The sequence below is a fragment of the Saccostrea cucullata genome, unplaced genomic scaffold (genome assembly GCF_032062105.1).
Source record: "Saccostrea cucullata isolate Sc308-1 unplaced genomic scaffold, CSIRO_AGI_Scuc_v1 ctg1172, whole genome shotgun sequence".
Taxonomy (NCBI): Eukaryota; Metazoa; Mollusca; class Bivalvia; order Ostreida; family Ostreidae; genus Saccostrea; species Saccostrea cuccullata.
Genome location: NW_026920210.1, coordinates 68,573 through 94,189, shown reverse-complemented (window position 1 = coordinate 94,189; position 25,617 = coordinate 68,573). Strand labels below are relative to the sequence as shown.

Below are 25,617 nucleotides of genomic sequence, written 5' to 3'. Positions count from 1 at the left end.
AAATAAAGTAAAATTAAGATGTTCATTTTAAAGGGCCATTTGAGACACTTATTATATATTGCTCCAAAAGAAAGATGACAAGCACAAGACTACACCTGTGAAAAATGAAAGTCATAGTCCCATCCAGTCAAAAGTTATAGGCAAGGTCCTGTAACAAGACCTCACATTGAATACAAAAAACTTTTACCCTTTGACCTTGAACTTTGCGTTTGACCTATTTAAAAAAATTGACCTTGTCAATAACTTTTGAACGGATGGTGCTAGGACTTCCATACTTTACAGATGTAATCCTAGTGACGAGACCTTTTATTGGATACCAACAGCTTTGACCCTTAAAGTTTCAATTTTGACATACTTTTAATAAACATTACCCTTGGCAATAACTTTTGAACAAATAGGGCTATAGCTTTTATACTTCCAATATGTAATTTTTGTGACATGGCCTTTCTTTAGAAACCAACAACATTGACTTTTTGACCTTGACCCCGGGTTTTGAAATACCTTTAAAAAACTTTAACCTTGGCCATAACCTTTGAACAGGTGGTCCTAATATTTTTTATTTTACCTTTGTATTTTAAACGTATACATACTTTTAAAAATGACATGTATCATACCTTTCCTTTGTAATGCATTTGTTTTTATCAATCTACCGTGAACGGTTGGCTAGATATTGTAAGATTTGTTTAAAAAAGCGATAATTCAATCTTTTACCATGTATATGTATATACAATATCAAAATTAGAAACACATTTAATCGAATGATGCATGTAAGAAGACTATCAATTCTCTGATTTAACTTTTTTTTTAAATACCGTAGCACCAAAAAGGCATAGTAAGCCACAAAAGCAAGGAGCTTATTCAGATTACTTGCGTTTATTTGTTTTTTAATTTAAAGAATTAAATACATTTTACCTTGAAAATTTAAACGTTGAATTTTCTTTCAGAATCAAATTGAAACTAATATCATCAGATTTTATGGCAAAATTATAACATTATAGAAATGTCGATGTACAAGCAGGCTGTGCGCAAGTTTAATCATGCGGATTTCTTCTCTTCATATTCTCTATTTCCTTCACTAACTCCTCAACAAAAGCTGTGTTTTCATAACCAGTCTTTAAATTGTTGACACATTTTATCCTGCCATGGCATTGTTCCTTTAATGCTAGCATAGAATCAGGGAACGTATTGATAAAATCATGTAGAGAAATGCAGTTTCGTTGTAGTTCATCCTCCCTTGTGAAAACTATAAACATATTATCGAAAATATTATCACCAAAAATATAAGGAACATTTTGCAAGTCCTTCTCCAGGTCAACCGAAAATCTGGATAGGTCCAAAACTAGAAGGACGGCGTCGGATCTAAAATCAGGAATCAAACTAGTTCTTCGGACTCCTTTTGTCAAATTAGAAAATCCAGGAGTGTCCAAGACAACGATGTTTCTTCCAAATCTGTTCGAAGCTCCTTCCTTACAATGAAATGTTATTCCACTGCTTGATATTCCTGTTTTAAAGCATAGTTTATTCAAAATAGTATTTCCTGTGCTGCTTTTACCACTGCTTGTTGGTCCAATAATTAAAAGTTTTATTTTGTTGAGCTCTACAAACAACAAATTGGCTATACCATTGTGATTCAATACATTAGAAAATTAGTGATGTTTCGATGCTGAGAAAACAAATACAAATTAAAATTAACTAAAGAAGTTGCATATTTACCTTTTTGATTTGAGCATATCATTTATAAATTATTATTTGACCAGTTCCGAATAAGAAAAAGATTCGGCGGTGCTAAAGATAGGCATTATTTCAAAATATATTTTTTGTAAAGGTAGATCATTGACTTGTGGAATTAAATATTCTTTCATGAAATTTCAGCCTTTCCTCCCAAAAATTATACCGCAATTTAACATATGTGTCCATTTAACCAGTTACAAATAAACCGACGAGTTCCGAATACCCTAGCGGTACCCATTCAATTCAACCCTAAATTAAAAAAAAAATTATACGCCCCACACATAATCTTTTGGCATGTCTAAGTTAAATTAATTGCTTACCAATAAGTTATGGATGGTTAATATTTTTTACCTAATCTCATTACAAATGTTATAAATGATGTAATAAGAAATATCTGGAATATAAAGAAATTGCAAACCTTCTGTGATGTTCAAAATTCTACTCTTCTGAAACCATCCTTATTATTCGTTAAAAATATTTTCACATCAAACAATCCTTTAAAAAGCATTTATCTGCATTTAACAAGAGGCCCATGGGCCACATCGCTCACCTGAGTAACTTGGGTGATGAAGTTCTTTACCAGATTTCCCCTCTTGCTATACTTATCGTGCCCCCATACCCCCTCCCCTTTCATGATTTTAGTACTTTAGTATCTACACTACCCCAGGATGCTTCCACATAAGTTTCAGCTTTCCTGGCCCAGTGGTTTTTGAGAAAAAGATTCTTAAAAGACTTCCTAAATATATCTATGTAAAACCTGGATTCCCTATTGTGGCCATGTCCTACCCCCGGGGGTCATGATTTTAACAATTTAATAACTACTCAACCCCAGGATGCTTCAACATAAGTTTAAGCTTACCTGGCCCAGTGGTTCTTGAGAAGAAGATTTTTAAAGATTTGTTCTATATATTTCTATGTAAAACTTATATTCCCTATTGTGGCCCCGCCCTTCCCCCAGGGGTCATGATTTTAACAATTTAATATGTACTCTACCCCAGGATGCTTTCACATAAGCTTAAGCTTTCCTGGCCCAGTGGTTTTTGAGAAAAAGATTCTTAAAAGACTTCCTAAATATATTTATGTAAAACCTGGATTCCCTATTGTGGCCCTGCCCTACCCCCGGGCGTCATGATTTTAACAATTTAATAACTACTCAACCCCAGGATGCTTCAACATAAGTTTAAGCTTTCCTGGCCCAGTGGTTCTTGAGAAGAAGATTTTTAAAGATTTGTTCTATATATTTCTATGTAAAACTTATATTCCCTATTGTGGCCCCGCCCTACCCCCAGGGGTCATGATTTTAACAATTTAATATGTACTCTACCCCAGGATGCTTTCACATAAGCTTAAGCTTTCCTGGCCCAGTGGTTTTTGAGAAAAAGATTCTTAAAAGACTTCCTAAATATATTTATGTAAAACCTGGATTCCCTATTGTGGCCCTGCCCTACCCCCGGGCGTCATGATTTTAACAATTTAATAACTACTCAACCCCAGGATGCTTCAACATAAGTTTAAGCTTACCTGGCCCAGTGGTTCTTGAGAAGAAGATTTTTAAAGATTTGTTCTATATATTTCTATGTAAAACTTATATTCCCTATTGTGGCCCCGCCCTACCCCCAGGGGTCATGATTTTAACAATTTAATATGTACTCTACCCCAGGATGCTTTCACATAAGCTTAAGCTTTCCTGGCCCAGTGGTTTTTGAGAAAAAGATTCTTAAAAGACTTCCTAAATATATTTATGTAAAACCTGGATTCCCTATTGTGGCCCTGCCCTACCCCCGGGCGTCATGATTTTAACAATTTAATAACTACTCAACCCCAGGATGCTTCAACATAAGTTTAAGCTTTCCTGGCCCAGTGGTTCTTGAGAAGAAGATTTTTAAAGATTTGTTCTATATATTTCTATGTAAAACTTATATTCCCTATTGTGGCCCCGCCCTACCCCCAGGGGTCATGATTTTAACAATTTAATAACTACACTACCCCAGGATGCTTTCACATAAGTTTAAGCTTTCCTGGCCCAGTGGTTTTTGAGAAAAAGATTCTTAAAAGATTTTTCCTAAATATATCTATGTAAAACTTGTATTCCCTATTGTGGCCCTGCCCTACCCCCGGGGGTCATGATTTTTACAATTTAATATGTACTCTACCCCAGGATGCTTCCACATAAGTTTCAGCATTCCTGGCCCAGTGGTTCTTAAGAAGAAGATTTTCTAAAGATTTGTTCTATACATTTCTATGTAAAACTTGGATTCCCTATAGTGGCCCCGCCCTACCCCTGTGGGTCATGATTTTAACAATTTAATAACTACACTACCCCAGGATGCTTCCACATAAGTTTCAGCTTTCCAGGCCAATTGGTTCTTGAGAAGAAGATTTTTTAATGACCCCACCCTATTTTTGTCTTTTCTTGATTATCTCCCCTTGTAAGGGGACTTGGCCCTTCATTTTAACAATTTAAACTCCCCTTCACCTAAGAATGCTTTGTACCAAGTTTGGTTAAAATTGGCCCATTGGTTCTTGAGAAGAAGTCGAAAATGTGAAAAGTTTACGGACGGACAGACGTACGGACGGACGGACGACGGACAAAATGTGATCAGAAAAGCTCACTTGAGCCTTCGGCTCAGCTGAGCTAAAAAGATTGTTTTATGTGAAAAATTGGTGTCTCTGCAGAGATTTTTCTGCACACTTACGCGTCGGGGTGATTAAGATGTGATGCATTGTTAAAGTATGTTGACTCTTTCAAGTACGCTAACGAAACCGAATCGAACTAACGGCAAAGAATCAAAACTTCGCATAATTCAAACACAAACAAATAAGCCTTCTTACCATAGGTATCAATTTATTTTTACACCTTTGAATTTATTAATCATCAGCTCTTAAATTAATAATTATTCGGAACTGGTCAAAATTCGGAACTGGCCAAACCACTGTATATGTATTTCGCAAATTATCAGAACATTTTTTTTTTTAAAAATCCTATATTGAAGGTAAGCTGTTTACTTAACAGACATTTTCCTTATCCAAACATGCATTGCACTCATAATAGTCCAGTCAATATAAAAAGGTAAATATGCAATATCTGGCCATGAGTTTAAAAAAATTTAACACTCTGATTACCAACTTAAGTTTTTTAAGTATAGGAAAGAACTGTAGTTGATAGTACTGATAGGTGCATAAACTGGAAATTCAGTTCATTGAAACTTGAAGCAAAGAAACATCGGGTGTGTTATGGAATAGAATATTTCCTCTGTCACACATGCTATATGCTGATTATTCAGCAAACGGAAAATCTGAAGGCAATTCAGTGTGAAAAATGACCAAAAATTTGTAGGTCAACAATTCTCATCAACAACCGACTTGACAATGGATTGTATTTTTTATATAATTTATGTGTCATAGAATTTGCAAAATGGTGACTTTAAGCGATTTCCTTGTTTCATCAAATATTTGTAAATATGTTATGGTTGCAGCAGATATACCAAGCTTACAACAATATCGCCGTTTTTTAGAGCTCATAACGACAACAGTATCTACTACAATATTCAATTATAATACCTGAAGGTAGCGTAGCATTCATCTCTTGTCTATAGATACATCGGCGTAATCTGTTTATTCTTTTTCTTCTTTTTTTGATGAACCACATCAACAAAGCTGAATTAAACAAGAATAAACATAAAAAAGAACTACTTAAAAAGTTAAGAGTTTAAATGTATCGACCTCATAAGTCACATGGGTAATCACACCAGACCTAGGGGCCTTGAAAACAATTTTGGAAGAGGCACCCCTCCTTTTTCATAACTATGTACTTTGTTAATTAATTTAATGCCCAAAAGCACAAGAAAAGACTATAATATATTATAATCATTGAAGCCTCAAAATCCCTCATCCAGTGGTTATGAAATTCATAATTTTGGAAGAGGCATCCTTCCTCATTATAAGTTCTAGTATGCACATTGTTTAAGTACCCTAGAGCAGAGATTTTAAAAGAATGCATCTTCACTATATTATCATATTAGAGTCCCACTCTAACATCAGAACTCCTACACATGTAATCCAGGGGCCCTGATATTCATAGTTTTGGGTGGGGCACCTTTCTTTACAAAACTATGTATATAGTGCATTGGCTATATCCAGGAGCAGAGGAGAAGCTCTTCAAAGAAGTAATGCACTTTCACTATATGATCTATTTAGTTCCACCCAAACCTCACAGCCGCTGACCCAGGGAGAAGACTCAATGCCTATTACAATCATGCCAACATTTTGACTGCTTGATATCCAGGAGAAACGATTTTTAAAGATTGCATTAATTAGTGGTTTTGGCCCCACCCCTCAGGCCCAAAGGGGGCAGGGACCATGAAAATCACAAATTTTGTGTCCCTTCACTTCACTCTTAGATGTCATATGCTGAAATGGCTCAGCAGTTTTAGAGAAGAAGTATTCAAATGTTAACACACGACGGACGTCAGACGACAAACGAAAACAGATGGCAATAGATCACCTGAATGACTCAGGTGACCTAATGATCGAGTATGTTTTAGTATATTTTCCTTCTTACAAGCACAATTGTGTGTGTAGATCACTGAAGACCTTCTAGATCTTCTGTAATTATAACAACGGGATATTTGCTTGAAAATTTGTTGATTCAAAAGTATGACGGCTTTATCAAGTTTGAAAATTTTTACTTTAAACCGTTTACTGAGTGCTTATTATATCATACTCTTTAAGCAAAAGGTTTATCCATTTTTCATAGCTTCATAATGCTGAACCATTTCATAAAGATGTTTGCGTATTTATTAAGAAAATGAATATGTACTTCTGTTGTTCTAAAAAAATATTTCACGTATTGTTTGAATTTGGGTACTATCTTTATTAAATTTGGAAATGCTACATCAACTGTATTGTCATTGTAAATTATTTTGTATTGTATGGTATATATCCGTAAATTATTTATCTTATCAATTGGTACAACGTGTATATATTACTTTATATTTAGATTTGAATTCCATTTGTATTTTCTTATAAAAGTTTTGAAAAGCTACTGCATCAAAAACATCAAAACAGCAATTGGAGGTAATAATTATTTAAAAGTGTTATCCCATTAATTAGAGATATCACTTTCTGAGGAATTTGTTCCAGGCAGTTTAATGATATGGTCAATAAACTTTTGTCAGATTTTATTAACAAGGGCTATTTTTTAGTGTACGTATTAAAATCTTATCTATTGTACAGATGTCAATCTCCTGTATTTTCATTAATTACTTATAGTAGTTAACCTGACATATTTATACCCAGGTCTTTAAAACTATGAAAATTGTTATATTTTTATTACATAACATACGTCTTTTAAATGTTTTAGATATGTAAAATGCAGAATTTTTATAATCAATTAATAGATATTTTGTTTCATTACAAATATTGTCAAGAACAACAATAGAAAGACAACTCTAGAAGACGGATGACTTTTATTTTTTAAGCACAGAGAGCAATTCAATATTCCGATTTTAAGTGGACTTAATGTTTCTAATTAAAATTAGATAGGTATGATAGTAACTATGATTTTCTAGATATCTCACATTTTCAATTTTATTGTAAGATAAAAAAATCACTGATCTTTCTACTTATTACCTATATCAAATTTTCTTCACAACTTGATTAAAGATAATATAAATATCTAAAAGAAGTAATGAGCGCTTCTACTTCAAACTATTGAATCCAACACTATTGTAAATTTGGAGCAGAGAGATATTTCACCTTAAAGCAATAGTTTGTATTTGTTTGAATTTTTTTTATAACTACTAATTAATTTATTAACGCAGCTGTTAGTGTTCTAGCAGAGTGTACGTCCTTAATTTGCATTCAATACTTTTAAAATACTGATACATACAGATTAAAGCTTACATTACATCATAACCTAACAAAGTTTGATTTATACTCCAATTAGTCAATGTATCTGGGATCATATTAGACCCTTAATGAATCCATGACAAAACCCAATGGAGTCCAAAAGTTGAGTCATTAAGGAAAACTTTCTGGGTTCTGGAAATTTGAAAAAACAGAATTTCAACTCCAAAACGTTTGAGAATATAGATTGCATTACAGATTAATAAGATAAATACATTGCAATTTATGTGACCACCCTCTTCTTTCGAAGATGGTTAGAATTTAGAAGAACAATTAAGTTCCTTCCAAAGTCATACTAGTCAGTATAATTTGGATAGCCTTTAAATATAGTATTTATAATATAATTCTCAATCATTTTGAAATGAAATTAAACACTTTCTCCTTTAAAAAAACCTTCAAATTGAGCATTTTTGAAAGTATTATCGAGTGGATTATTACTATTCTGACGTAAGAACTACAACGATATGAACTGTATCATCTATAACCAAATGACAAGTTTCGACCAAAATCAATGATTAGTATTAATAAGGAGTATTAATTACTCACCAACTAGAAGTACTATGCAAATCAGAGGTGTTATAATCAGATAAATTGGAAAATATTCATCTTTTGTTGCTCGCACTTCGGGATAAATTTTCCTGGTAAAGAAAAAGAATAGAAAATAAAACAAGGACACCGCAAAGCGGAGCATCCCCTTGCAAAGAGTATATCCTTTAATCAAAACAGATTTAACGTCGATTTAGAATGCAAATAACGCCACATTCCCTTTGCACAGCCTCCTTTCTAATAGCATTAGCTAACTGAGCCACACACATGAATAATTTACAATATCCACCCCAACTCCTTTGCAAGGGGATAAAAAGCAACCAATCAAAACAGGCAAATGCCATTCAATGTAATCCAAAATTTTCACCAAATATTATAGCGAAAGGTGAAATATCAGGAATATTTATGCACTACCAAAGTGTATCTTTCGATTTAGCAAAATATATATATAATGTGAATGTGTGCAGAACAGAAAGAAGTAACATGCTCCGTGAAGCTTGAATTATCTGAAATGCATTATTCTCTCTTTCTCAAAAGGAATACATGTGTAAAGATTCAAAGCCCTAGTGTCTACCATTCAAAAGTTATGGCCAAAGTTAAAGCTCGCAATTTTTGTGTAAAAAGTCCAAGGTAAAGGTCAAAAGGTCAAATTTTGTTGGTACAAAGAGAAAGGTCTTGTCACAAAAAATACACATATGAAATATGAAAGTCTAGCTCCACTTAATCAAATAAATGGGCAAAGTTAAAGTTTTTTTCGCACTAACAGACATAAAGATACAGACAGGTAGCCAGACAGATGCACGACAAAAAATACCCCTGAATCTGCGATGTCGGGGTATTTAAACAATCTATCAATATGTTTGTATTTTTGCTGTCGTCCTTCGTACCATCAGTACGCCGTTGATAGTGTACATGATTTGACTACGGAATGCTCTATCTAACTGATCAGTACAGAGGGTTGACGGCGGGTGTGAACGACAATAGGGGGATACTTATCCCTCTTATATACCTGATTCCAGGTTTGGAATTTCCGGAGGTCCTTCTTTTAGGCCTTACTTATAATTTGCTTGATTGTGAATTTTGAAATCGATCAATCTTTGATATATAAAAATGTTTATGCCTCCGGCTCAAACGATCTCAGGCGTATATTGTTTTTGTATTGTCTGTCTGTTTGTCTGTCTGTTGTTAACTTTAACCTAGCCCATAACGTTTGAGTAGGAAAGGCTCTGGCCTTCACTTTTACAAGTGTATTCCTTGTGACACGACCATTTTTGAGTTCTACAAAATTTTACCTGGTGAACTTGACCTTGGAGTTTGACCCACTTTTACCAAATGTTTTTAACATGAACAATGGCAATAACTTCTGAATAGGTGGTGCTAGGTCTCTCCTACTTTAAATGTATAATCAGCGTGACGAAAATAGCGGAAAATCCGTCGTCAATTCAGAGTATAAATAATGGACTAACAATTTGTATGAAAAACGTCAGTCATCATTTTACTCAATGATAAGTTGTATATGCTGACATTGTCATTGTATCGACTATAGCACTTACAAAATGATGACATTTAACGAGACTGCTGATAATCTTGCTTCATCAACTTGCTTGACAATAATTTAACTCGTTTTAGAAATTGTTTATACTTAGAGCATGCTCTAGCGTATCGAATCAACTGAGATATATACATTCCGTATGCAAGTGATGAAGGTATATTGCTGCATAAATAAGGGAAGTTGACGACCAACTCTTAAACCATAAATATGGTGTGCAAAGTTACATGTATAATGAAAGTGCACTTTTAAAACTTTGTGAAAAAGAATTTAAAAAAAGACAAAATTACACCCCCTGAAAATGTCCAAATAACGATTTCAATTGAAATTCTGGTTGGATAATTTAAATGTAGTTTTTTCCCCATTGATAATAAATTCTCAAAGTAAAAATGGAACTCGAGTCTTTAAGACAAGGACTGTAGAAGTAGCACAGTCTATATTAAATATGTTTTCGCAGGAGGTTCATACATTTTTTATTTTTACATCTCATATTTCGTGACAGTGACAAAGTACAGCAAAATAAACACTTACCTTTTTTCATTTAAGCACTCTGGATCTGTTGAACATGAAACAAAGCAAGTGGAATTAGTGAAAAATTAAATCATGATATTTGGATTAAAGACATTTTTCTAAAACAAAACACACTTACATAAGTAAACATCATTAGATTGGTATGATGAGTTAGGACAGAGGGAATTCGAGAGGCACGATTTGAAGCTGATTTCCTTTTCCTTTCCAAACACAGGACAATTCCCTATAAAACAAAATTGATACTAAAAGGAAAAAAAAAACAAAAGGTTACACTATTTATGAACTATTACATTTTGTGCAAAATGCAACAACGCAGAATGTTATAACACACTTTTTGATCAGTCAGGTTGAAAATAATTTTCAACTGAGTAGTGGATGAAGAAAATAAAATGAAAAAGAACTTCCCAAAGCGTTTAGCACTTTGAAATGAAAGTTTTTGAATTTAACATATTTTATTTTGTAAACAAATACATAAATGGATTGAGCAGCAGGCATAGCCTATAAGTTCTCTCCAGAAAAAATGAAATTTGGGGGTCTTAAAAGGGAGGTCACGTCTCACGGCAGGTGTTGGTACGATAAACATTTCACTGCCAAATGAACCTGCATGCATGCTGAGTAAAGGTCTAAATTTGAAGCCCTTCACCGGTATATGGTGACGTCTCTGTGAGAGTGTAAATTCCCGAACATGACGAAATACACATGCTGTTAACTTTCAACAGCGGTTTCTTATTGAAAGGGTTGAATAATATTCCTGTTTTATGAATAAACACTATGACAAACCCTTCATGTAGGAAAAGGAAGATAAAGGCTGTGACTGATGCGCTATGGAGACATTGAAGATCATGAGATTTTTTTAAAATTAACTTTTTTTTGGGGGGGGGATTGTACTGTCATATGAGTTTCAATAAGGCATGAATTACAGGGCAAAAATCAAATGGAATTATTTCGATTACATTTCTTTGTTCTTTGATTTAAAATTTCAAAATTAAGTGAATGGTAATACAAGAAGACAGCAAATAAAAGGTGTACTGTAGAGTGTTTACCAATACCCCACACAGAGGTCAACTTAAATAAAGTAGGCTTAGTGGAAGAGAGTCCTAAAACAGTGGAAAGACACGATAACATTTTGTAGATAAGGTGCCTACAGGCATTCAAAAGCTAGCTGAAGAAGTTAGGGGTTTAATTAAAAAATAAAAAGAAGTATGTTGACGTTATATTGCTGCATAAGTAAGAGAGGTCGACAATAGAAAAGTTAAAGTCATACATTTATCATAGAGTTTGGTCGTTAGATTACCATTAACTTCTTTTTCAAGTAAAATATCCAAGTATGAAACAGATGTGTCACACTCTGTGGTATATTTTATCTCAAGCTCATCTGGATATATCGTATCGACATTAGAATGGAAATAACCAGTGTTAATTGACAGCACGTCGTCGTTGATGTATCTAAATGTCGAGTTGAAGGACGAAGCAAGTATTTTCTTCTTTTCACGCATAAAAGTTTGCACCAATTCTGATTCATATGATTATTAAATTATGTACGCTAATGACGTGACGCAATTGGTACCCATGGGAATTCAAATAGATTGTTGGAAGACCTGATCTCCAAAAACGGCATAAATATTGAAAATCAGAAACTCAATCATCTTATTGAGTATTTGTGTGCACAATTATAATAATTTTGCAAATGACCAATGACAAGGTAAGTACATTTACGAATTTCATTTTAATTTAAATAAAGCAGGTATCACTGATATAAAAAATTTATTGTAGGGAACGTATGTGTAAAAAATTTAAAAGTCGTAAGTTTTTAAGCTGTTAATTATGGTAAAATCTTGCAATTTCAAATTGCCCAAAAATTCTTTGGAATTTTTAAATATCCACATCTGATTTACACCACTTCTTGAATATATTGTTGCATAGTAGTCTTGATGTTTCATACGTAGCTAAGAATGCGATTTATAAAATAAAATACTTAATAACATTCACAGAATCAATGGTTTTTCATCGGCATCATATGAGTGAAAAATTCTCGAGAGGGACATCAAACAACATAAACAAGCAAACATAAATCTAATGAAAAATATCTGAATAAATGAAAGAATTACGCATGAATTATAATCAAAGTAATTTACTTATACCCTGCATAATAAGTGTCGATTTCGAGCAGCCTTCCGTGAGATTTTTCCCATCCTCTGTTGCAAGGCAGTGATACGTCAACATGTTCCCGCTGCAGTTGCACGAAAATTGGCCTACTGATATTTCCCAGCTTGTACGATTTAATGGGCATTTACTCACATGATTAAATGAACAGTTCAAGTCTCGATTCCAACCGACGACTTGCATTCTTAGAGGAAAATCTGAAAGCGATAAATACATTTAAAAACTCTCTAGAATACATTAAACATATTTAAGGAAAAAAGCTATAAACAAGGAGAAGAGCGAAAGTATTGGAATAAAGTTACTTTGATTTAAAAATGTATTAAGAAAAGAAAAGTCATCTGAAAAACTTTGGACACATTAGATATACGTAGGTCCTTTTAGAATTAAAGAGAATTAGCTGTCCAAATGATAAACCTCTTCCTTTTATGATTCTTGTTCAGTGATATCTTTCTTTATGTTTGTGTCCATACATTGTATATCGTTTTAACGAAAGAATAAACTATTGAATAGCTTTGTTGATGTTTCTTTACCTTAGTTATCGTTCTTGTGCTAAGTCATCTGAGTAAAAAAGTTCCTTATATTGAACTTAGATTTGTTTCCAAGAGATACCGGTATTTTAGAAATGCCAAATCAGAAAAAAGACACACAATTTTCTGTGTTTATAGAATACATATTTTTGTAGATCTTTTCAGTGTCTTAAGATAAGTCGTAGGACTCCAATTGTCATAATAAAATGTCACAATAATGATATTGTATCTACAATTCCGAAATGCCTCTGTCTATATATATATATATTTTTTTTTTATAAAAAAATAAACAAAAATACAACATTAAAAATTAAAAATGAAATACTATGTACTCACCAATATTCAAAACGAAAGGATATTTCAGTGGAAAACCCGAATCCAGTATGATCCCACATTTAAAGTGCGTATTTGCTTTAGCTTTGTTCAACCCAGCGCCTCAATTGATTGATAAATTTGTATAAGGGAAAAGGGTTTTGGAAAATCAAACTCATCCTGGTAAAAATAAAACGTGCTTACATGTATTCCATTACATTGTTAATGCAAGGATTAATAAGAAAAGGTTTGTTGTTTAGGCAATGGTACTTTTTTTAAAATTAATATTTTGAATTCTCTTAAAATAATGGTCTAAATAAAAGCTTTCGCTATAATGTATTTGTGATTTATTCACATTTGCGTTCGGGATAACAGGGGTGCAAATAGTTGGAAATATCTGGCGTTCTTTCTGTATTTTTTTTACAAGTTTGATATTAATATCTTAAGTGGCAAGAACACATCAAAACCGGTGTAACGACGAAAAGTTGCCCCCATAGAATATTGACCCAGGGGCATTTTCTACGTAAAAAAATGACACTGGGACAATATTCTAAGACAAATGGGGTCATTTATCAACCGTAATAAATTCTTTCAGACATGTTGAGAAATGACATCAATAGAAAATTGACCCTCTACTTTTTAAAACCTTATGAAAAGAGATGTGCTAATCATTAACTCCGGGTTTTGATCGGCGAAAGCATGGGGAGCGATAATGTTCTATTATACTCCTTCCAAAAATATATTTAATTCAATCAATCAATTAAATGAAATTTGAGAAAAAAAGTAAAGCACTAGTACATTCCCCTTAGGCCTCCCTAAATATCACTCCTTAATAATAGCATCATGATCAATTTTTTTTGTATTTTCTATCATTTATTTATTTATCATTTTTTGCTTGCAGCATCTCAATGAATAGATATTATTCAGGAGTATATGTCTATATAATATATGTTTTTACGTTGTTTCCACAAAGTAGCAATTGATTTCAATATGTCTTATTTGCTGGTTTTGCAAGGTCCTAAGGATGCATATTTGCCGGTCTTGAATGTTCATGCTTTTCCTCAAGAAAGGAACATTAATTAACCCTTATTTACCAATTGAGTTGTACTACTATAGTAACCATAAAAGTAATTTATAGAACAAAATTGAAATTACACCTATGCACTTAAGGTCAAACATATTCTTTGTTTTTCTTAAATTGTTGAATGAGTTTGATCATGTAACACCTACAATAAGGGAATAAGCGTTATTCAACATATTTCAGCATTCTAATTGTATTCCAAATATACCCTTGGTTGCCATTTAAAGACATATTCCAAACAATTTCTTTACAGCATAAGTGGCAACAAAGTATCATGTTTTTGTCAAAATGGATTGTTTGCTTTTTCCATTTTTTTTTAAAATTAAGTTTCAAGGAAGATTTAAAGTAGCTGAAAATCTCAATTTTCAAACTTTCTCGGTTGTTACCATTGCAACCAAGACACATTGCAAAACATTTTTTGAAATATATTTCTGATGTCAAGTGCTAAGAATGGGTATAGATTAATCCAAAATCGGTGACCATGCATGGCAGAATTTTAAGTGCTTACAGATGATGGCTATGAAATAATTTGCTTACTTGACAAAACGACTTTGGGGGAAGCTAAATTAAATATTTCATAATGTTAATCATTGTTTTCAGAAAACGAGTATGGCTTCTGAATGTCCTGAATCTGCGAAAACTTGGGAATACGTAAACGAGTGTCCATTGGATATATCTGGGTGGAATAAGAGAGCCCATATAAAACAGTGCTCTAAAATAACAAACGGGACTTGTAATTATGGAAGACAACTTGTGTACCATTGCTTGCCAAACGGGTTCAGAAACAAACTTATAGAAGTTTGTGCTCCTGCAACGTTCATACCAAGAGGTAAAAATTGTACATATTTACACTTGATTATACTTTTTTAGATCAAAATCTATCTAAGGTTTCAAAAATGTTCCTCTTTTTTATAATTATCTTTATATAGTAATTTTGATGCCATTTTGATACAAAAATCACCTTTTTCAGTGTAATTAAAAAAAATAACTGATACTTTTGACCTAAGTCAACTCTGCAGATTTATATGCAACTTTTTCACAATAACTCAATTTCCACTTGTTTTAGTTTTTTTATTATTAAATCGTAGAAATGAATTAAATATAAAAAGAGAAGGGATAAAGAAAACCATGACACAATGACAAATTAGAAAGCTCACTCCTCTCGGAAGGTAATGCAATAAAGCATTATTAACACAGTTCCAACTTGACCCAATCCTATTCAGGAAGTCAAAATTGCTTTTGAAAAGGAATTGTATAATATCCTTTGAAATAAAGAGAATAATTTAAAAAATTGAAATATTTCAAGAATTCCAATATAGAGGTCTTAATATGATAGATTATAATAAAGATTTTGCTAATATAATTGAAGGCATGTTGGATAAGACGACTTTAATACCTTCAAAAGTTAAATGGGTCGGTTTATTTGAAGCAGATTGAATTGAAAACAAGTATAAATCATCTTTGGGTGTTTGGAATAGATTATATTAAGAATTTAGGCAATACCTTAATTGTGAAATTTTTTTCTAGCTAGTAAAAAGAGTATCAGAATGAAGCAATGAATGGTTCAAAACTTCAGCGAGAGCATGCTTGGTACAAACCAAAGGTCACCACTGGTTACCGGTCAATTCTTATTTAAAGTTATTTTAGTTCTGGTTTTGTCTTTATTAATGATTTACTTAATCCAAATGGTAATATCTATCATTTTAGTCTGACACATCTGTTTCATATCTGCATATTTTACTTAAAAAGACATTATAGGTAATCTATCAACCAAGCTCTATGATAAACATGATAACTTTAACTTTAATTTTCTATTTTCAAATTCCCTTACTTAATATACCTTCATCTCCTGCCTACAGATTTTATGCATCTCAATTGATTTGATACGCAAGAGCGTGTTCCATTTATAAACAATATATAAAATGATGTAAATTATTGACAATTCTACCACGGTTATTGCCGAGATCAAAGAAATGACGACGACATTATTCTCCGATAAATCAGAACGTTAATAAAAAAATCAGCAGATCAGATACACATATCAAATTGAACAATTCAAATACATGTTTGGCTGTAGAATGAAAAACGTGATTAGACCACATCGATATATCGTCTTTTGCAGTAAAACACTGTAAATTGCATAAACGGGGCTATTCCACGGACCTTCCTTCACACTCAAACAACATGATTTTATTTACAATAAAGCAGTAAAATAGGAACATGATTTTGTTATTGTATATTCATTCGAATTAATCAATGCATATTACGAACAAATTTGTAATTTCAAAAGGCCATTTTTAATGCAACGAAAGATCAAATCACCTGCGTTCCATACACAGGTAAGCAAACAAGTTTTCCATCTGGTGTTAAATAGAACAGCGTAATCGAGACATGGTGACCTAATTCGTTTCTCTATAGTAGAAACGATCAGCCGTATTTTATCGATCTTTGTAGAATAGAAATAAAGTCCTTATTCAGGTCTGGACGATTTCTAAATAAGGAAGTCAAGAACGATAACCGGGAATTGCTATTAATACACAGAATAAACAAGGCACCAATCCTTCTGACCAATCAGATAACAGCATTTAGACAAACCCATGAGAGAATAAATAAAACACGTGGTTTCTAAGTTTTTTGCCCAAAAGATTTTTTTAAAACAAACTTTTTGTAAACTTTATGTGCATTTGGGAATAATATAATATTTATGAGAATTCTACCGTGAACAAACACGACTTGAAAGCTTGGAATACGTTTTAAGTGGGATAAAAAAATCTGTCTCTAGGAGTTAACAATCCCAAAAGTTTACTTACGTTAAAAAATTGATATAAATACGGTAAATTTTCAGTTTTTAGAGCCTGACATAAAAATCTTCTCGAAAAGATAACATTCTTTATTATTTTGAGTGTTTGTTACAGAATACTAGTAGTCTGATATGCGAGGTAAGATAATGGGATAAAACCCATTCATGTATAATTACAGAATTCCCTTTTCTCCACGTTATACGCCTTTCCTTATGCCCATTTAAAGTCTGCATAGCTAAGTATTCGGCGCTCATGAAACCCGTGATAATGCAAAACTATATGTGTATACTCCATACGATAAACACTTACAGTGTGAGTTGATCTATACGCATGGAATTTAAGCATCATCGATGAAAATCGGACGGCTAAGCAAAATTATATTTACAATCATATAATATATTCTGGTAAATGTTATATCTGAACTCGATAAAAACTTGCTGGTGCGATCTTTTCCTCTGTAAACGATTACATTCTATTGTGCATTATTTTTTTTTCTTTACCGAGATAAAAATGTCAAGGTTGTTCACGGTAAAAATGTGGGGAATACCTTATTCTTCAAAAGTTTTCATCTTACTTCTACAGATTTTTTGTTAAAAAAATCTTTTTGAGGAAAAAAACAAAAGCACGTGTTATCTTTTTGTTCTTTTAAAATATGTTTTGGGGTGTGTAAAAATGCTGTTGTCTGATTGGACAGAAAAATAATTACGTGTACTTGATGTACATTTATAGCAACTTTCGGTTATCGTTCTTGACTTCCATATTTAGAAATCGTCCAGACCTGTTATTGTCGTGAATGGTGCAGGATAATCCTCTCGGTCTCGAAAAGTTGTTTGAAATATAAAAACATCGGCTAACGTGTCGGCTTTTATCTTTCAAACAATATTTCTCGACCTCGGAGGTTATCCTGCAACATTCACGAAAACGCGGACTTTATTTCTTAAGCATGTTAATGAAACAAGAATATCAGCCGTCTTGTTTAAAGTCATCATTTTGTAAGTTCTATGGTCAATACAATGATATTGTCATAAAATACAATTTATCATTGAGTCTAAGGCTGAATGACGTTTTTCATACTAATTGTTGGTCCATTATTTATACACTGAATTGATGACAGATTGTCCCGTCATTTCCCAATTTTGACAAGGAGCACACGACTGGTGTAACCAATCGGCAGGGGATGCTCACGCCTCCATGGCACCTAATACCATCTCAGAGGTTCTAAATTCCTCATTTGCTATGCTCCTTTTTGAATTGTTTTATGGACTTTTGATATTGGATTCTGATCTTTATCTCCAATTGTTTCATTCAAAATTCCATCAAAATAAAAACAAACTATATTAAATACACAGGACTATGAACTACTATTAAAAAAAGACTAACAACTGGTATAATAGATCACAGAACAACTCCAATTTTCCGACCATTTATTCCTGCTAGTATTTTGATTTTTCTTAATAGTACAAAAGGGTTTAAATATATGTATAATCTTTCTTTTAAAAATAAAAATTCGTGAAATAACTTATAAAAAGGAAAAAATAAAGAGAGAAATTTTGTTACAATTTCAATTGTTACATAGAATAATTTCTACTAAATGTTATCTAAATAAATCAAAATTAATTGATTCGCCGGTATGTTCCTTCTGATACTGATATTAAAACTGAAATAATCTTGTTGTTAAATCTTTCTATGATCAAAAAGCTTTGGTTAGTATTTGAAAATGATTTCTGAATAAACAAAACCAGTTAGTTTCATTGTTAATAAATCAATCTTATTTGATAAATAAATAATAATTAACAAATATGTATAAAAAAATATTTAATAAACAGGGACCAAAAAATTATGAAAATCTTATAATTATAATTATCAATGTGTTGTTTCAAGTAAGTTAAAACATCCAATAAAAATGATCATCGAGGAATTAAAACATGTAATTATCGACAGAATGATAATTAAAAAAGTTTTTACGAATAACAACTGTAAATTTTTCAGAATTTAAAAGATACTGGAAGGAAATCGCTGAAAAATTGAAATAATTGTTTTTAAAAGTAAAAGTATTTTTTATTTTAAGTACCCTTTTCTCATCCCTCTTTCTCTCTCCCCCTTTCTTCTCTAAATTTCTTTTAAACAAATTCACACATTTTCTTCCTTGTCTTGTATGTAACTGTAATCTGTGATTGTTTGTATTTGGAATTTGTGTGATTGAAGATTAAAAAACAATTGTTCGTGTCGACCATCATTTTAAGGCTTTATATATAACATTTAATCCTCTACGTGATAAAGCAATATAATATTGAAATATATATACGGCGGTGATCAAAAAATTCGCGAACTATATCTATCACAATTTAGATTGAGATTTGGCCCACAAATATCCGTACACAAGTTCTATAAATAGCATATGTTGATTTTGTTTTATTCCTTGTTTGTGACGTCACTACATGAAGATGACATCAATATGTAGATCACTTGTGACAAAAAATGGTTGACTAATTTGCACTCGAGTAACGAACGGATGTAAAGTTGAAGGTATTGCTTGGAAGTTTCTTTCGCAGTTACTTATAATAATTTGAATACACAATTGACTTTTGAAACATAATCCGGTTGAGAAAGCTTTACACTGTGTTTTTTATATAGATACTTGCCCAGAATATAGTATCAAGGGGAAAAGGATCAATGGGATATTCAACTGCTCAATAAATAAGCGACATTCATGTCCCATACAGCAGTATTCTTCCATCAATTTAACAAATTGTAAGTACATGTTTTATGACATGAAGAAATAAAAAAATTCTCCGGTTATTATTTATGACAGATTTATATAGTCCAATATTTTATCTATTTCAGATCCAGATTGTTTAAAAATCAATGTGTAAGTCAATGTGATATTTAAACATCAATTTTAAATGCTTCTTTAATTGACCATTTTCATATATGTATATCAATTTTATAAATTTAGAGAAACTGAATTAATTATTTCCAAATCAACTGAAATTATCTGTGAAAAAGTTATAGCTGAACAACATTCCAACGTTATGTTTTTTTTTTTTTTTTAAAAATTGCATTTTGAATTTCAAAGAAATTAACGCGTATAGTTATTCTTTAAGACTAAAAGTTTAGAGCTTTTCAATCCAATTGCGATCATACCAATTGCGAGTAATCGGTTAAGCCTTTACAAATTGGCATCCCTGATATATTTAATCTTAATGTATTGTATTTATTTCAAAGAAATGAAGAACAATCTGCTTCCACTACTGACATAGGGATAATATTCGGACTTGTATTATTAGTTATCCTCCCTCTGATTATTGTCGGTATATTTTTGTACTGCTGTAAATACAGAAGGTCAAGGGTGCACACCATCCGAAACTGTAAGTAACATTTTCTCTATCTTGATAGAAGAAATAGTGTGATATATTTTAAATATATACACGTTTAATCATTGACAATGGAAGAATGTATAAATAAATACATCTTTTATTTCAGTTTGCATCAAAATTTTATCAGCTTTAAATTTAACATCTGCCCATTGTTTTAATCTAATGAAAGGAAATTTTTCAATTTAAAAAACTTCGAATGGACAGACAAATTTTGAGATGATTGCTTCTTTCTTTCACTTATAGAACACATGGGTTTATTTTAATTATACAAAGTTGTTACCATCTGAAGGAGAAAAACATATTTAATAGAGTTTATTTATGAGGGACCTTCGTAATTGGGAAAGTGCTTAATTTCAATGAAAAGACAATGTAATTAGATTGTTTATAGCTTTTTCAATAATGATAAATATCTTTCATGGAATGATTTGAAGAGGAGATATCATTGTCAATAAAAGTTCTATGATGGTGCACTTACATTGTTTCGAAGATTAAATAAATACAAAAATTATGGAAAAATTCAAATACTAAGTATTAAATTATTGTCAATAGTTCGTGTAGTACACTCGACTGTGACTATGGAATGATACGTTTTATACTGATGACTTATGACGTTTATGACGAGTGGTTGTTACATGACCTAGGCACTTTCCAGATGTCCATGTATTACTCTAGTATACCTGTTCATAATTTGATTTTTTGAAGGATTTGTAGATCGAGCATGTTTATTTTAATCTTTTTTATTTTCTTTTTAAACACACATGTGCAATGAATCAACTGACTTTAAGATTTTTCTTTAGTTAATTTTATTATTGTATTTTGACATTACTCTTACACGTTTTATATTTGTTTTAAATTTCAGTTTTAAGCCAATGTATTCCATGTGGAAATTGCTGTAATCCAGATATCGGTGGTGATTATAATCTTTGTCAGTTACGTAATGGATAGATAACACTATCGAGCTATTTATCTTACTTAAAAAACTTACCACTCTGGACCTCAAAGAAGCATTCATATAAGCAACTTTGCTGTAACTTTGCTGAAAGACAATATGGGATCCTGCCAATTTAGATATCCAATCAATACAATAGACTAATTATATAAAAGTTTTCTTGAAATGATAGATAGAGTCTGACATGTCTGTATCATACTTTGATATTTTACAAGATAAAAGAGATTCATGGAAATCTAACAATAAAGCTTTATGATTAACCTGATAACGTTATCTTTTCCTTCGTCGAATTTCCTTCTTTATACAGAAATATACCCCTATTTCCTTCATATTGATTATATATCTCTAAATTGATTCAATGCGATGTCAGTTATTGAGAAACAGGTTGATGAAACAAGAATACCAACAGCCGTGTTTAAATTCACAATTTCGTAACGTTTATGGTCAATGCATTGACCTTTTCAGCAAGGACAATCTATTATTAAATCAAATATTGTTTAACGTTTTTTAAACTAAGTGTAAGACCATTGTTTGCACACAGAATTGTCCATGGAATTTTTTCGTTTTGTTTTAAACCGATCATGACGTGGAACACCGGTCGGACGGGAATACTCACTCCTTTATGGCACCAGATGGTTAAGAGGTTCGTGCTTGCTGTGCTCCGGCATTGTATCTTTTGAATGGACGTTTGAGCTTAAGCATGCTGTTTCTGTTTCTTGTAGCACATCATCCTGCTGAAGGAAATTGTATTGTACGAAGTAGAAAAGACTTAATCATAGCCCACGAAGATGTGGTGTCTGAAAATGAAATACAAAAGAGTATGCCATTTATACAAAGAGAGCATGAAAAACAGGAGGATAGAGGTTCAGAATCGGGAAAAATATTCGAAGATTTACCTGGTAAGATTCTAAAGGTTTCTACACTTGATAAATGAATATTAATAAAAAGTTCAGTAACAATACCTATTATAATTGATATATTTAAGATTAAATGTTATTCTCATCACAGTGTCTCTACAAGCTTAAAAACAAAAAAACTTCAATGCAAACATTTCAATCAAATCATGTAATCCTTTTGCAAAGTGTTATTTGTAATACGTACATTACTGTTTTATTTTTCCAAAAATAACAATTTGTACACTGTATTCAATTTAGATCCTGTCTTGCTATCATTATTTTATTGGTTTCTTGATAGAGTATTGATATTGTTCATTACTACTTTGGTTAGGAAATATGACTCGTCCTCCTATCAACACAATTTTTTTATAAACAATAAATTAATCAAGTGATTTTTGTTTAATGATGAAACATAAAAAAGAATTAAAACTTTTTTTCAGACTTTGTCGGTGAATCGCTAGATTTTGAATCATTGCAGAATTGCAATGGTATGGACGGGACAGGCGAATCAGTTGGTACAACGACAATTAAATCCGATATTCCAGAAGGTATTGAATAAGAAGACACAATTTTATGTACTGAGTTTTGCATGTCTATGTTTCTTTTTTATCAAAATTATTTAAGTATTTGTTGATATGTAAAAAAAGGAAATATCCACATTTTCATGTTTTATGGAGAGTCTCTCTTGCAACTGGTGCAAGTTGTATGGGAAACAAATTTGTGTGAAAAATGTTATTTGAAATGCTGCTTTTTCATGGCATTATAAGCACTGCATTACGGTTTTTGAAGAAATGTCTTTACTCCATTTAATCATGTTTTTTTTTAAAGTAGAAAGTAAGATAGGAAACAACTCATTGAAATGATAGTTTTATCTTTAACAATTTAGGTTTTTACTACTTAAACATGAATTCTAAAATGTTTTAGTCTGTAAAATCCCCGAGAATGAAGATCTAGAGAAAAACCAAATGACACCTGAAAACACCGAACTGCGCATTTTACTGGTGGGTAAAACTGGAACCGGAAAAAGTTCTACAGGAAATTCTATTTTAGGAAGATATGCATTTGTATCTGAACTATCTTCATCCTCTGTGACGAATGTATGCAAGAAAGAAGAATGCTTCTTAAAAAACAATATACTACAAATCATAGACACCCCCGGTCTCTTTGATACGAAGAAGAAGGATATTACCGACGATCTCGCTGAAATGAAAATATTGTGTAGTCCCGGTCCGCATGCGATAGTCATAGTTTTGAAAGCAACAGCAATTGAAAAATCTGATATCAGGACTCTGAAGTTGATACAGAAACATTTCGGAGACATGCTCTTGAAGTTTGCAATAGTTCTTTTTACATACAAAGATGAACTAGACAGAAATAATAAGTCGTTAGATTCCTTTCTCTCCGGTCCAGGAGATTATACCAAAGAAGTTAAAAGATTCATTTCAAGATGCAGTAATAGATATCTTGCATTCGATAATACAGTCGGTGGAATTCAGAAGAAATTCGATGAATTGAGTACTGATTTCTCAAGAAATGAAGAACAAGTGATGAAACTTTTAAATTTAATTCCAAATTATAAAACTACAAACACTCCTGACTTTCTCAAACTGAGATAAGTTGCTAGAATCTCAATCTGATATCAGAATATGATATCAGAAATCATTTTCAAGTCAGAATTTTTTCTACATGAGGCTGTAAAATAGTGATGCTTATATGTTTTTAAACACGTGCATTAAATACATTTTTCTTCATTCGGCTACTATTTTGCTTAAACAATGTTTCCAATTCATTTGTAAATAATGAATATTTCATTCAATTTCATTTGCAAAATTTGAATTAACTCACAGAATATAATTTCTTAACAAAACGTCACTTAGTAACATCGTAATTTCATGTTCGGAGATTGACGCCCCCTTATTAGCAGACCTATTTTTATATTCATATGAAGCAGAATTTTTCAAAATGTTTTATGTGAAAAGAAAAAAAACTCGTGCTGCGGCCTTCAACTCCACATTTAGATATATCTACGTCGTATTGTCAATTAATAATAATACCTTCCATACTTATGTTGACACGATATATCCCATGGGCTTGAAATAAAAGACCTTGTCAGCAAATACTTTACAATATATCGTTGTGTCAAATGCTGACTAATGTTTTACTTACTAATTGTTAGTCCATTGTTATCACACTGAATTAATGATGGATTTCTACGTTATTTTCCGAACATGAAAAGGAGCACACGGCGTGTATGACCGGTCGACATAGGATGCACACTCCTCCATTGCACTTGATCCCACCTCTGATGTTTTAGAGGTCCGTCTTTGCTCTGTTTAATTTTTTATTGGTTAATGGACTTTTGAGCCTGATACTATTCGTTATCTCCATACATTTACCATAGAGTCCGTCACATCTGTTTCATATTTGGATATTGTACTAGAAAAGGTAATGGTTATTTAACAGCAAAGCTTTATGATAAACGTGACAACTTTAACTTTTCTATCGTCAACTTCCCCGCAAAATATACCCTTGTCACTTGCATACAGAGTTTTTTTTTTATCTAGATCTCTCAGTTGATTTGGTACGAAAGAGCATATTATGTTCAATGTATGAACAATGTTTAAAACGAAGCAAGTTTCTGAAAACCAGGTTGATGAGAAAAGAATATCAGCAGTCTCATTTAAAGTCATCATATCGTAAGTTCTATGCTCGATTTGTGTATTTGTGCAAGATAGCAGAGGGTAATATCTTAAAAATAATTGTTTCTGGAAAAACTTAATTTCCAAAATCAAATGTTTAGGGTTTTATTTTTTAAGGACGATTAGAAACTAGTTAAGAAATCAGAATGTAATTAAATTCTAAATATTTTTTATACATTAAAAAAATATACAAATATGTATTTGAGGAATGTATCGTCTGACTTTAAGTCAAATGCTGACTGCCTTTTTGATATTTATTGTTAGGCCATTATCTACACATTGATTTGTCGACGGAGTTTTCATTTTTCCCGACCATGACAAGAGGTACATGGCGGGTTTGACCGGTCGACAGAGGTGTTTAATCCTCCGGGGCACCTGATCCCAGTGTTTGCTCCGCACTTTTTTGTAAGGTTTAACCCCTTCCCCGCAGTTATGCTTTTCACGCATTTACCATTTCCTATTTCCAATACAAAATCACGCATTTACCGTTTCTCCGCAACCACGCATTTTTACTCACTTTCAAAAGTAAATATAATCTTCAACATACT

General features: G+C 32.1%; 2 protein-coding genes across 4 annotated transcripts; one reads left to right on the top strand and one right to left on the bottom strand.

Annotated features, from left to right (window-relative positions):
• Positions 1-975: 975 nt before the first annotated feature.
• Positions 976-13,373, bottom strand: LOC134245013 (GTPase IMAP family member 8-like). Its single transcript, XM_062727266.1, has 7 exons — positions 13,291-13,373; positions 12,406-12,624; positions 10,383-10,487; positions 10,265-10,289; positions 8,185-8,276; positions 5,293-5,388; positions 976-1,597 (listed from the first exon to the last, which is right to left on the bottom strand). Exons 2-7 carry the CDS (start codon positions 12,608-12,610, stop codon positions 1,032-1,034), a joined length of 1,089 nt encoding a protein of 362 aa, XP_062583250.1. The 5' UTR covers positions 12,611-12,624; positions 13,291-13,373; the 3' UTR covers positions 976-1,031.
• Positions 13,374-24,164, top strand: LOC134244993 (uncharacterized). Of its 3 annotated transcripts, XM_062727241.1 has the most exons (9): positions 13,374-13,513; positions 14,948-15,176; positions 19,783-19,899; positions 19,993-20,017; positions 20,374-20,516; positions 21,385-21,435; positions 22,197-22,373; positions 22,811-22,918; positions 23,295-24,163. In XM_062727241.1, the coding sequence occupies exons 2-9, from the start codon at positions 14,957-14,959 to the stop codon at positions 23,984-23,986; spliced, it is 1,533 nt and encodes a 510-aa protein (XP_062583225.1). In that variant the 5' UTR covers positions 13,374-13,513; positions 14,948-14,956; the 3' UTR covers positions 23,987-24,163. The 3 variants fall into 3 exon arrangements, with proteins under 3 accessions (XP_062583225.1, XP_062583239.1, XP_062583231.1); XM_062727255.1 differs by lacking the exon at positions 22,811-22,918 and having other exon boundaries at positions 23,295-24,164; XM_062727247.1 differs by lacking the exon at positions 21,385-21,435 and having other exon boundaries at positions 23,295-24,162.
• The last annotated feature ends 1,453 nt before the right edge of the window (positions 24,165-25,617 follow it).